The sequence below is a fragment of the Episyrphus balteatus genome, chromosome 3, assembly GCF_945859705.1.
Source record: "Episyrphus balteatus chromosome 3, idEpiBalt1.1, whole genome shotgun sequence".
In the NCBI taxonomy this organism is placed as follows: domain Eukaryota; kingdom Metazoa; phylum Arthropoda; class Insecta; order Diptera; family Syrphidae; genus Episyrphus; species Episyrphus balteatus.
In genome coordinates, this window is record NC_079136.1 from 104,301,574 (window position 1) to 104,314,203 (window position 12,630).

At 37.9% G+C, this 12,630-nt stretch overlaps 1 protein-coding gene across 1 annotated transcript; it reads left to right on the plus strand.

Moving 5' to 3' along the window:
* The first annotated feature begins 7,247 nt into the window (after positions 1-7,247).
* Positions 7,248-8,114, plus strand: LOC129915175 (uncharacterized). The gene has a single exon (XM_055994646.1). The coding sequence runs from the start codon at positions 7,248-7,250 to the stop codon at positions 8,112-8,114; it is 867 nt and encodes a 288-aa protein (XP_055850621.1).
* Positions 8,115-12,630: the final 4,516 nt, after the last annotated feature.

Sequence of the window (12,630 nt, forward strand, 5' to 3'; positions counted from 1 at the left end):
CTTTAAAAAATACTCAAACTTCCATCACTGACACCCTTTTTTGGATTCAATTTAAAACCATAGGTTCTTGAAGCAAGGTATTTTTGGAATGAATAGAATGAGAAGAAGATAGAGTATTATTATAATACCACAAAGACTTCGTGCAAAGCTTCCCTGAGTGCCTCTTCAGAGCAACAGGAAGTAAAATCAAATGTAAGGAGAAAAAGAGAACGGAATCCTTAAAATCCCTACTTAGAGTAATCGTCTCAATAAACGGATGATAAACACAAAACGAGATAAATTATTTCACAGTTTTTCCTGGCATCATTTTGTCGCATTTGTCCACAATTGAAAGATTCATTGCCTCATGCCAGCCTCTTTACCCCTCGTCCCCTCGATGTTCCTTTACGGTTGAAAATCTTTCCATCCCTTATCAATTGAAATAGGTATTAATCGGCTTGAAATTTGACCAAGTAAGCAGATTAGGTAGGTATAAAAGTTTATGTATTCAGCCGATGAGAAGTAGACTATTTTCTTTAGTTGGGTTCACCAACGAACACGGCTCTTGGATGTGATTTTGAGATTAGCTGTTTTTCTAAAACCTTTTTCCCTTGTTATTTTATATCTTTCAGAGTAGATTGAAGGAATAAAATCCTTAACAGAGTAACTTTCAACGAACTGAGTTCAAAGCACCCCTGTCGCTTGTAAGTAGGTATTCCTTTTTACAAACTTAAAACTGTAAACAAAAACGAGTTTTTTTTAAATAAAAACAGACACACTAAAATTTATCTGGTGAAAGCTTAAAGGTACCTTATTTTGTAAACGAAGAGGCACAGTATCACCCACACAATCTGGGGAAAAATTCTAATCCTTAGAACAATTATTTTTATAGGGTCTTTTTAATTATACAGTTCTTTGATTATTTTCAATCAATATCGGATATTTTTTTTTTGTTCTATTAATTAATTTCAGAGATTCGTGTTATCATTTTAATCTTTCTTTACCTAAAGTAGCAAATTCTATTTTCAGAATGTTTATTACATGGTATAAGAAGACAAGGTATGATCATTAGAGTCGCCATTTTACAAAATGGAGTAGTAAGTTTTTTGAAGTTTAATTTGGCAAAGTCAAAAGCAACAACAATTTCTAAGACAAATTTGTTTACAACAACAATTTCAATGGGCAGCTGTCAAAAACTTAAGAAGCCATTTTTAATTTTTTTAATGATCGTACCTTCTCTTTTTATACCATGTGTTTATTAGTTTTGTTTTAAGTACACAGTCTGTGTACTGTGTAACACAGAAGAAGTTTTTAATATTCCATGTTTGATTTACTGTGGGGTTGCAATTAGCAAACAAATTAAACCTACATTATAAATACATATGTAGGTACATAGAGATAGACACTAAAAGGATTTTGCAAATTTGGAATATTTTTGTGAAGAAAACTTTGAAGTTGGAAGAATAGTTTTTGTGTGAATAAAATGTAGCTTGAAATTTTTCCTGAGAGTTCGTTGTAGAAAACTAAATTCTTCGATCTTATTTAAGAGGGAAAATGGTTTTAACTTTTCCCCACAGGACGAAAATATAGAAGAATCGACATCAAATCGACGGGAAAATATTTTTGTAGTTTTTTTTTACCATCACATAATTGAAAAAAAAAAAACGGAATCTTGTATGCTTTTAAAAATATTTGCGATTTAAGAGGATAAAAGGTTTTCTATTGAAATTTATTTTCATATCAAAAATAGAAAGAATGCAGAATTCAATGTTTGCTGCCCTGTCCCATAGCAGCCGGTAGCTAGGATTTCATTTCGAGGAGGGTTAGCTTAGATCTTAGACCAGTGTTTTTCAGTGTGGGTCGCGATCCCCTGGGGGGTCTTTTGCAGTAACAATGTAATTCTGTGCTGTCTCCTTTGGAGGCTCTTATTCAGAATGTTTAAGCGGTCAAAATGATCAGCGAAAAATGATAATTTTAGAAACCACTCATTGTCAGAAAAATGGTTTTTAATTTTCAGATTTTGAATCTTGCCTTTTATAAAGTTCACTACTCTGATGACACCTTTAAGCAGATCAATTAATTTTGGAGGCAATATCTACCTTGAATGCAATAACTTGTCGATAAAGAAAGCAGTGTGTCCATGAAACTTTTTGTACCATCCATTGGCATCGCTACAAAAAGCTAAACATTTTGTGCAATCCAATTCGTAGCGATTGATCTAAATTTTTTTTAAATAGTAGGTAACTGTTATATCATATTATTTATATTTAACCGTCTTGTGCGTCTTGTCATGCCAAGTGGCGTATCCAGAAACAGAATTGGAGGGGGGTGGAAAATTTTTCAAAAATGTTTTAAGGGGTATAAATGTACGAAAAATTGGTCACTTTTTTATTCATCTGGAAGTGGTATAGTTGCATTTTACTGCTCTCGGCAGCTTCGTACTAATGTCTCTTCCTTTCACATTCAAAGTTGTTTTTTTTTAAATTGTTTGTACACAGAGAAAAATAGACCACATAAAATAGAACAAAAACAATAAGATTTCTCTATGGTTTTCATCCTAGAAGGAAACCTTATTAAAACAATCGGGTTTTCCTTATTGTTTTAAAATCTGAAAAAAAAAATAAAAAAAAAAGATGGCCAGGCTGGGAATCGAACTGGAGACTTCAAATCATTAGTCGCCCACCTTACCACCTGAACCAACCTGCCATGAAAATATTGATCGCGATTTTTGTTCTAGTGCTAAGTTGCAAAAAAAAATCAACTTTGCAGTCAAATTTTAATAAGATTTTCTCTATAAAAATAATAAGAAATCTTCTTAAAAAAACCTTATTAATCGTTGATTTTAATAAGATTTCCTTATGAAATGTATGGACGGTAAAACAATATGGCAATCTGTTAGTTTTTAGCGGGTCATATTTTTCTCTGTGTATCCCAAACATTTTACACAAACAGCAAAGCGTTGAGTCATCCTTAAAAAAACACTTTATTTCGTTCGAAATTTGTCTGAATGTCTTTGTACTGAATTTAAAACTGTTTACAGGTTTATTCCTATGACGTGTAATTTTTGAGCTATACTCATTACTATTTTTGATATAAACGCCCATGTTCCGCTATTCGACCGAAAATGAATTGAAATCACTTTTTGATTTCACGTGAAATGAAATATAATCTTCATTTCGATCAATTTCAAAAACTTCGAAATTGCTTCGCTCTGTCAAAACTGATCCATTTTTATTTGGTTCCAGAGTGAAATTACTGCTCCTTTGAACATGGATGCAATTTTATTGGCAATTTAAATGGAAAAAAACAGAATAAAAAAAATAAGGGGGCTAGAGCATCTGAGGTGCTTTTTAAATCTCTTATATTTACTAACAAGTTTGAGTTAATAATGTACGTTCATTTCGATGAAATCAGCTAAATAATAACATGATCTTGAAGGCTTGGAGGGGGCAACACGGGAACATTTTTTTCGCAAATAAGAAATATCTTATGTAACTAGACCGAGTTTTGAAGGGGTACATTCAAGGGCGTACACACCATTGGGGCAAGTGGGGCGATGCCCCGGGGCCCCCAATACGCCAGGGCCCCGTAAGGAGACAATGCAGAGAAGGCAACTGGTTATAGATACCTGACATGAATCATTTCGGACACAAGAGACAAATTATTATATTTTTCAGGGAATTGGTAGCCAGCCACATATTATTTCATCTAAAAAAAAGTATTACCTCAGGGGTCCCAAAAAAAATAAATTGCTTTTTTGAAAGAAAAATTATATATTATCTTGGGGCCCCAACAAATATTACTTACATAATTTAAGTGACCAACAAATGATAGGTATATCAGGGGCCCCAAAATAAATAAGTGGGCGTATATGTACTTTTTTATTTGTTCCTATTTTCTATAGCAAAGGGGCACCAAAAATTTAGTCTTGGCCCGGGGCCCCGACAACTCAACGTACGCCCCTGGGTACATTACATTGTAAACAGCTATTTAAAAATACCTATACTAACATATTATAGTGTGAGGGGTTCGCCAAAATATTTTTCGTCTCAAGGGGGTCGCGAACTCAAAAAGTTTGAAAAACACTGGCTTAGACCACCCAAATTTTTGTAATTACATAATTATGTATTTACTCGTAAAAAACAGTCTAGCCCTCAAGTTTAAAATTCTTCACGATTAAAAGCTAAAGTTCTTCGTATTATCCTGATACATAGCTAATATTTTCCCAATATTTTTCTAAATAAAAAAAACATCACAATATGTTCAAACAACAAATACCCAATTGTAATCGATAATTTCTTTAGTAAATACCTACACATTTTACATTCATAAAAGCTAATTTCTAATTTTATTATTTAAATGCGCATATAAATTGCCAAATTTACATCACAAACAATGGTGCAAGTTAACATGAATGCAGAAAAGATATTTTTAATGGTATTAGGGAAATCAATATGTTCCTCATCCTCATACATATATATCTAGACATTTCTGTTCTCATTCACAATTCATTCACCATTGTTGGACGTACACAACTAATATTCCGTCATTCAGGATTCTGTTAAGAATTGCAACAAATGACTGAAACTAAATTTGAAACAAAATTGTCATTGTTTAAGTTGATTAATGAAAACAATAAATAACTTTATACTTAACTAACAAGAGGATTGAAGAAAAAAACCATGTTCTAGAAAAAAAAAATCAAATCACTTGCGAGTGACGCGGATAATTTTTGAAAAATGACGCACGTCATTTTTGAATAGGTGAAACCAGAGATACCCAGAAGGAGATCCGAAACATTCGTACGTTTTACCCCCCAAAAGCCGAAACTCATTTGTTTATTTCTTGTTGTAATTTCTTTTGTATTCGTGAATAAATGTGAAATACACAGTGTGTAACACATTACACATAGCAGTGGCGTAGCTAGCCACTTGGAGGCCTTTTATCCAAAAGTTTTATTGGGGGCCCCATTCCCCTAGATTGTTACATAGCCTTTTTTCAACTAAAACACTTACACTTGTGTGTTCAGATACATAAAGGTTTCTTTATGGAATATTAACCCCCTCGTCGGGTCTCCACCTTGATATTGGTAAGGGGGCTTACGCTCGAACCTCAAGCGGGCTAGTCACGGTTTCTAGCTCTCGAGCAGTTTCCCAACTACCGGCTAGGGTTTGGGCAAACTAAGAGAGGCCCACCCCTATGAAATATGGAAGATTTAACAAAAATGAACAAAACCATAGCGGGGATATACGCTAAACTGTCGGTAGAAGTCACGGCTACCGGCTTCGGCTTTGCTTCACGGTCTCAATATCGTGAGGAGAAGTCGCCAGTGACAAAATTGTCCCATATTTACTTTTTATTTATTATTTTCCTGCTTATGTATCTAAATCCTTTTCTTTATTCTTTTTCTTTTTTCCTTTTTTGTTTTCTTTTCTTTTTATTTTTTCCAAGATACCTACATCAAAAACAAGCAGCGCGAAGAATTTAAAATGAACAACAAAGCAAACACAAGCAATCACGAGCTAACCGAAGAGGAAGAGTACAATCTCCTCCATCCTTTTGCGAAACTCGACATGGAAGATGGAGCTAGCGCGATTGACGTCGACGATGACGTCAGTGAGTTCTCCTCAATCGCGAGCTCCAATTTTTCGAATTCGTCCAGGCGGAGCAGAATCTCAAACTGCAAAAGGACGATCCAAAGGCTGGGCACACTGGACTGGGGCCAGATGTCCGATAAAGAAAGGATCAGGCTACACAACGCTCGGGCCTTTATGGACAGGGAGGGGTTGGGGAAAGCAAGTCTTACTCCAAACCCCCCCTCTTCTAAAGGTCCGAGCAAGAAGACCGAGATGGGACCTCCTACTCCCCATGTTTCAAAACAAGGGAAGGGGAAAATCCCGTCGACGTCTAGTGCCAAGACTCCGTTATTGGCAGACGGGCTATCGTCCAAAGAGGGTCTGATGCGGACACACGTCGTTGTGCCGAGCATCTCATCAGCCAAAACAATCGTAACACCTAGTGGTACGATTGACCAAGCGGGTGAGAAAGACTCAACTGACGAGGGTAAGGATAAGAGGGGGTGCAAGGATAACTTGGTAGGCCAATGCCCACAGGATATCCAAAACACTTCCTCGGAATCTAAACCCGCAAACCGCACTCTCAACACCAAGGGTAAGGACAATATGGGGTGCAAGGATAATTTGGTAGGCCAAAGCCCACAGGTTATCCAAAACACTTCCATGGAATCCAAACCCGAATACTGCACGTTCAGCACTACGGTTAAGGATAAAGGGGGGTGCGAGGACAACTTGGTAGGCCACTGCCCACAGGTTGTCCAAAACACCTCCACTGAATCTGAACCCGTAGACCTGACGAACAACACGGTAAACAGCCTAGCCACGGTCATCAACAAAAGGACCAGACAGCGAAAGGCTAAAGCGATCAGCGAAATGGAGTTACACCGCCGTCAGAATCGCAACGCTGAAAAGATTGTCCGTCGCTTTGCCAAAAGGACTCCAGAGTCCCTTACGGCAAAAGAGCGAATCGCACTGGACAAATCTCAACAGCGTTTGCGTGCAGCGGCAGAGCAAGGAATCGAAGACGCACCTAGCTCCTCCAAAAGAACCAGGAATGAAACTGATTCACCAACCAACTCTTCGCCTAACAAGACGAAGAAGAAGTTCAAGACCTCCCGGGCTAGCGCAAAAGGCCACCAAGTCGCTATAGCTGACTATGGTAAGCCCACACGCAAGCTGACTGAGGATGAATGGCATCTCCTTGAACTAAGAATCCTGGAAGAAGTCAATGAGGCTATCGTCAAGAGCTGGACAGTTCCACTCTTCGGTAACCTTAAGACTGTCCACGGTTTCAAGGTGATGGACTGTGAGAACGACGTGACTCTCGAATGGCTCCGGGAGTTCATACGAAAAACGTCAGCTCCATGGCAAGGCGCCGAATCACGTCTCATTGACGTAAAGGAGATAAAAGATCTCAACAGACCTCTTGGTAAGCTGTTGGTCAAAGGCCCGACCCTTCCCAGCGAACGGCTTGAGAGATACATCCTATCTTTGAATAGTGATCTCTTGAGCAAAGAGTGGGAAGTGGTCAAGAATGAAAGAACAATTGATGGCACCGAAGTGGTGGTAAGATTGAGCCACAAATCTTTACCACTCCTGAGGAAGGCTGACTTCAAGGTACGCGTTGGAATCACTAGGTGCAACGATAGAAAACAGGTTAGTAAAGCGATGAACTTAAACTTTATTATATAAATGGAATTGAAAATCTTACAAATCAATCTTCATCATAGTAAAGCCGCAACCGCTAACCTTGTCTACCTCATGGAGAGTAGACAATACGACGTAGCCCTGATACAGGAACCCTGGGTTGTAAGAGGGAATATCAAGGGTCTACAATCTAAAGAACTACAGCTGTACAAGTCAAATCTTGACAGTCAAAATAGTAACCCTAGAACATGCATAGTAGCTAAGAAACAGTTTAATCTTTTTCTTCTAACTACTTACAGCAACACTGACCAGACCACGGTAAGGTTGGAGCGAGATGGGCTCCCAATGCTCATCCTCTCGTCTACTTATATGCCGTATGACGGTACAGAAGGACCACCAGCAGATATCACTGAAACGTTGGTATCTTTTGCAAGTAAGAATAAATTTGATATTATTTTAGGTTGTGATTCTAACTCACACCATATGCAATGGGGTAGCACTGATACTAATACAAGGGGCGAGTCCCTTTTTGAATTTATTATCGAGAAAAACTTGCTCGTAGCTAATAGAGGCAACACCCCAACTTTTGTTACAAAAACACGGGAAGAAGTTCTTGATATCACCTTGACGAGTAATTCAGATACTTGCCAATTAGAACAATGGAAGGTTTTAGATGAAATCTCTTTTTCCGACCATCGCTTAATAGAATTCTACGTCCCTGATGCTGCCCGGCACATTAAACCTTTTAGGAATAATAGGCGTACCGATTGGCATGTCTTCAATAGGGAATTAGTAAAAAACATTAGTCACTTAAACAATGACAATAACCTAGACACAAATAGTCTTGATAAACTGACAGAGGAATTCACAGGAATTCTACGCGATGCATTGGACAAAAGCTGTCCTCGGTGACGTGAAATAACGCCCTACGAAATAAGACCCCATTTGAAATGCGGCTTTATTTCCATGGAAAAACCGAAATAACGCCCGACGGGCCTTATTTCAGTTGCAATATAGAAATAAGACCCCATTCGAAATAGAAATAATAAATTCATTTTTGGGTGAAGTGGGAGGTGGAAAATAATTTTTCTTTTTAGTACTGTATCTTATTAGATGAGGTGTCTTTGGCACATATTTTTTTACAAAAGTCTGCACTGAAAAATGAAAATGGGAAATCGCGAGTCTTCACAAAGTTTTTGCTTTCTTTTTTTTCTAGTACAAACTTTTAAGAAATAAGTAAAATCAAGAATACATTTAGGAAATTCAAAATAAATAAAATTGAATTATATACTTACTCGTAGTAACATAAGTAGATTCAATTTAATTCCAATGTTCAAATGCGAAGCGGAAAAAAAATTTTCTAACCCGAATTTTAATGCGAAGCGGAAAAAATTTTTGCCCACGTGAGGATCAATTTTGAGGTGTGAAAATTAAAAATTCGCGCATCGCATTAAAATTCGGGTTAGAAAAATTTTTTTCCGCTTCGCATTTGAACATTGGAATTAAATTGAATCTACTTATGTTACTACGAGTAAGTATATAACTCAATTTTATTTATTTTGAATTTCCTAAATGTATTTTTGTTCTTCAAGTTGAAGGGAGAAATATTTTGACACACATTTGGATAAACTTATTTCCCACCATAAATGATGGAATATAACGGAGAAGTAGAATTATTAAGCACAACAGATAAAATTTTTAAGTTAGTTCCCTGCACCGATTCAAGGTGGGTGTTGGGTTGGGTGTGAGCATATTTTCTTCAAAATTTTAAAGTTTCTAGGAAACTAAAAGAAATATTGAATTCACTCAACCTAGCCTCCACCCAAATCCTATAATATGCCCTAGGAAGGGGGAAAGGCGTTGTAGGGGCTGCATCCCCGCTTATTCATCTGACGTTTATACGCTCTGAACTTCAAATAACATTTAAATTTTTTTTTTAAGAATGAAGTTTGGAAGTTCAGATGTTCTTGTTTTCTACTTCCAAGTAGAAAAAACGAAATAAGGCCCTACGGGCCTAATTTCGTTGTTGAAATGGAAATAAGGCCGTAAGCATTGTCAGGGCCTTATTTCCATTACAAATGGAAATAAGGGCCGATGCGGCCTTATTTCGTAGGGCGTTATTTCACGTCACCGCTGTCCTCTCATTGCCGCTGCGAAGAAAAACAACAAACCACCCTGGTGGACTGTTGAGCTCACTAGCATTAGAAGAAAGAAAACTGTTCAACCTTGCTAAACGCACTAGAACAGAAAGTGACTGGGAATCTTATAAAACCAGTCAGAGAAAGTTCAAGACAGAAACTCAACGAGCCAAACGTAGCTCTTGGAGAAACTTCTGTAGTACTATCGAATGTACTAACCATTCGGCGAGACTAAGGAGAATTCTCTCCAAGACGAATACTTCTATAGGATCCCTAAAGGGGCCTGATAATCGATGGACAGAATCCTGTCAAGACAGTCTAAAACTCCTGGTGGAAGCCCACTTCCCAGGTTGTAACTCTGAATTGGACAATGATTCCACAAACTCTTTGCACTCAATATGTGAAATTCCTAGAGAAATTATTACGAAAGAAAAGTTGATCTGGGCCATCAACTCCTTCTCTCCTTATAAATCACCAGGCCTAGACGGCGTCTTCCCTTTGATGCTGCAAAAAAGTAGTGAATTCATTATTCCATACCTGATCACAATATTCCAAAATAGCCTACAATTGGGGTATGTCCCTAAAATATGGCGTGAAGTCAAAGTTGTCTTTATACCAAAAGCTGGCAAATCCAGTTACACAGAACCCAAAGATTTCAGACCTATCAGTCTAACTTCTTTTACACTCAAAACACTTGAAAGGTTAATCGATATACATATCCGCAGTTATTTAATACCGGATACTATATCACCCTTTCAGCATGCATACACAAAAGGTAGAAGTGTAGAGACAGCTTTACACTGTGCAGTCAGAACAATAGAAAAGTCACTTGTGGTTAAAGAATATACCCTCGCAGCATTTCTAGACATAGAAGGAGCATTCAATAATGTTCACAATAGTGCAATTGAAAAAGCACTCACTGATCTTAAAATAGAAGACACGGTCATAAAATGGATCGTGTGCATGTTAAGAAAACAGACAAATAAATAGTGAATTAGGTGGGTCACATATAAAAATGTACGCATCTAGAGGAACCCCACAAGGGGGTATTCTATCACCTCTTCTTTGGATTTTGGTGATGAATGAGATTCTCATCAAATTGAAAAACAGCGGCGTCAAGGTTATAGCCTACGCAGATGATCTAGCTCTTCTAGCGACAGGTAAATACCTAACCACTGTAAGCGAACAATTAGAAAGCGCATTATCCCAGGTCAGTAACTGGACCAGGAGATGCGGTCTTAAAGTAAACCCCCTTAAAACAGAACTGGTACTTTTCACAAACAGAAGGAAAATTCCTCCTTTTGCAGTGCCAAAAATTGATGGCACCCCACTTAAGATTTCGGATAAAGCGAAATATCTCGGAGTGATCTTGGATAAGAAACTTAACTGGGGTCCAAACATTCAAGAAAGATATAAGAAAGCCAAGTTTGCACTCTACTCATGTAATAGAATTCTTGGCAGAAACTGGGGACCAAATCCTAAAATAATCATGTGGATGTATACCGCCATTGTCAGACCCATTCTGACCTATGGCAGTTTAGTCTGGTGGCAAGCTCTGGAGAAATCCACGAACTTGAAGACCCTAACCAAAGTACAAAGAGCAGCTTGCATTAGTACTACGGGGGTGATGAGGTCCACTCCAACCGCGGGTCTGGAAGCAATCCTTAATCTCACTCCCTTAGATCTATTTGTACAAGAATTGGCAGCGAACAGCGCCCTACGACTCAGTCAAACCAACATTTGGAACACTAGTCAAAACGGCCATACTACGATCCTTTCTAACTACGTTGGCTACAACGTTAGTACAGATTACATGACCCCGTACTTAGACTTTAACAAGTCTTTTAATGTCAGTTTCCCTAACAGACAAGATTGGGAAAACAGTATACCTTTCTCAAATGAGTCGACTATCGCCATCTTTACTGATGGTTCGAAAATGAACACTGGGGTTGGTGCAGGTTTTTACTCAGAAAACCTCAACCTTGCCAGTTCTTTCAGGCTCCCCGATCACAGCAGTGTCTTCCAAGCCGAGATATTGGCAGTGAAAAATGCTGCTAAACAAATATCCATGATGGCGGTATCACCTGCTGACATCACCTTTTTCATTGATAGCCAAGCGGCAATAAAAGCGATTTCTGCCACCTTAATCAAGTCTAAGCTTGTTTCTTGCTGTCGCGAAGAGCTTAGGGTTCTTGGTATGCAGCATAATGTAAGACTAAGACTCTGCTGGGTTCCCGGCCACAGTGATGTGTTCGGAAACGAAAAAGCGGATGAGCTTGCAAGGGAGGGCTCAGTGCTTGATCCCTCTCTCATAGACCTTAACATTAGAATTCCACAATGTGAAATAAGGCGAAATATCGTCAACAAGATTTCACAAAAAACCAACGATAGATGGAACCTCCTAGAAACCTGCGGTCACACCAGGAAACTATGGCCGAACTTCGACGAGAAAAAATCAAATAAGATCTTACTACTTAGTAAGCCTTCTTTAAGATCCCTAATAGGCGTCTTAACGGGAAATAACCTACTAGGATACCACAAAAAGAAAATAGGGATTAGTACGGATGATCTATGCAGAGGCTGCGGCAATGAGGACGAACAGGAAAACACTGTTCACTTCCTCTGTCACTGCCCAGCACTCTGTCGCACTAGGAAACAATTCTTAGGAAACTACTTCTTTAATGAATTAGAAGAACTATCGGAACTCTCAGGCAATAGCCTACTGAACTTTGTCAAGTCCTCCAAATGGCTCGAACAACCATAGCATTCATAGGTTAACACTTTTTTCATGAAGTTACAATACTTCAGGGTATCACAAGGGATCTACATTGATCTAAGTGTGACGGTAACAATATCAACTGTCAGCCCACATAACCTAACCTAACCTTATGGAATATTAAACTGATTAAACATAAAACGGCCGACTGGATCGCACGGCTCTGTTCTTAGAGGTCAGTATCGCTGTTCTGTAACTTTTATTAAAAAAAATCCATTTTATCCCATCAAAATTGATGTGGCCCAGGATTCTTAAAATTTCAAAACTTTTTTTGATAAAAATTAAGTAAATGTATAGAAAAACAAATACAATTTGGTCCGAAATCACAGCATTAAAAAAAAACGTTTTATGGCAGGTACCATTACTAATGATTTTCCAAAAAAAGTGTTTCATCAAAAGATAGACCTTACTTTAAAAAAAACATTTGAATTTTATCATAAAAATCCTTTGAATCGATTTTGAGAAATCTAAAATTTTCCAAAATTGGTACGAGTATATGGGCGGTACTGTTTTT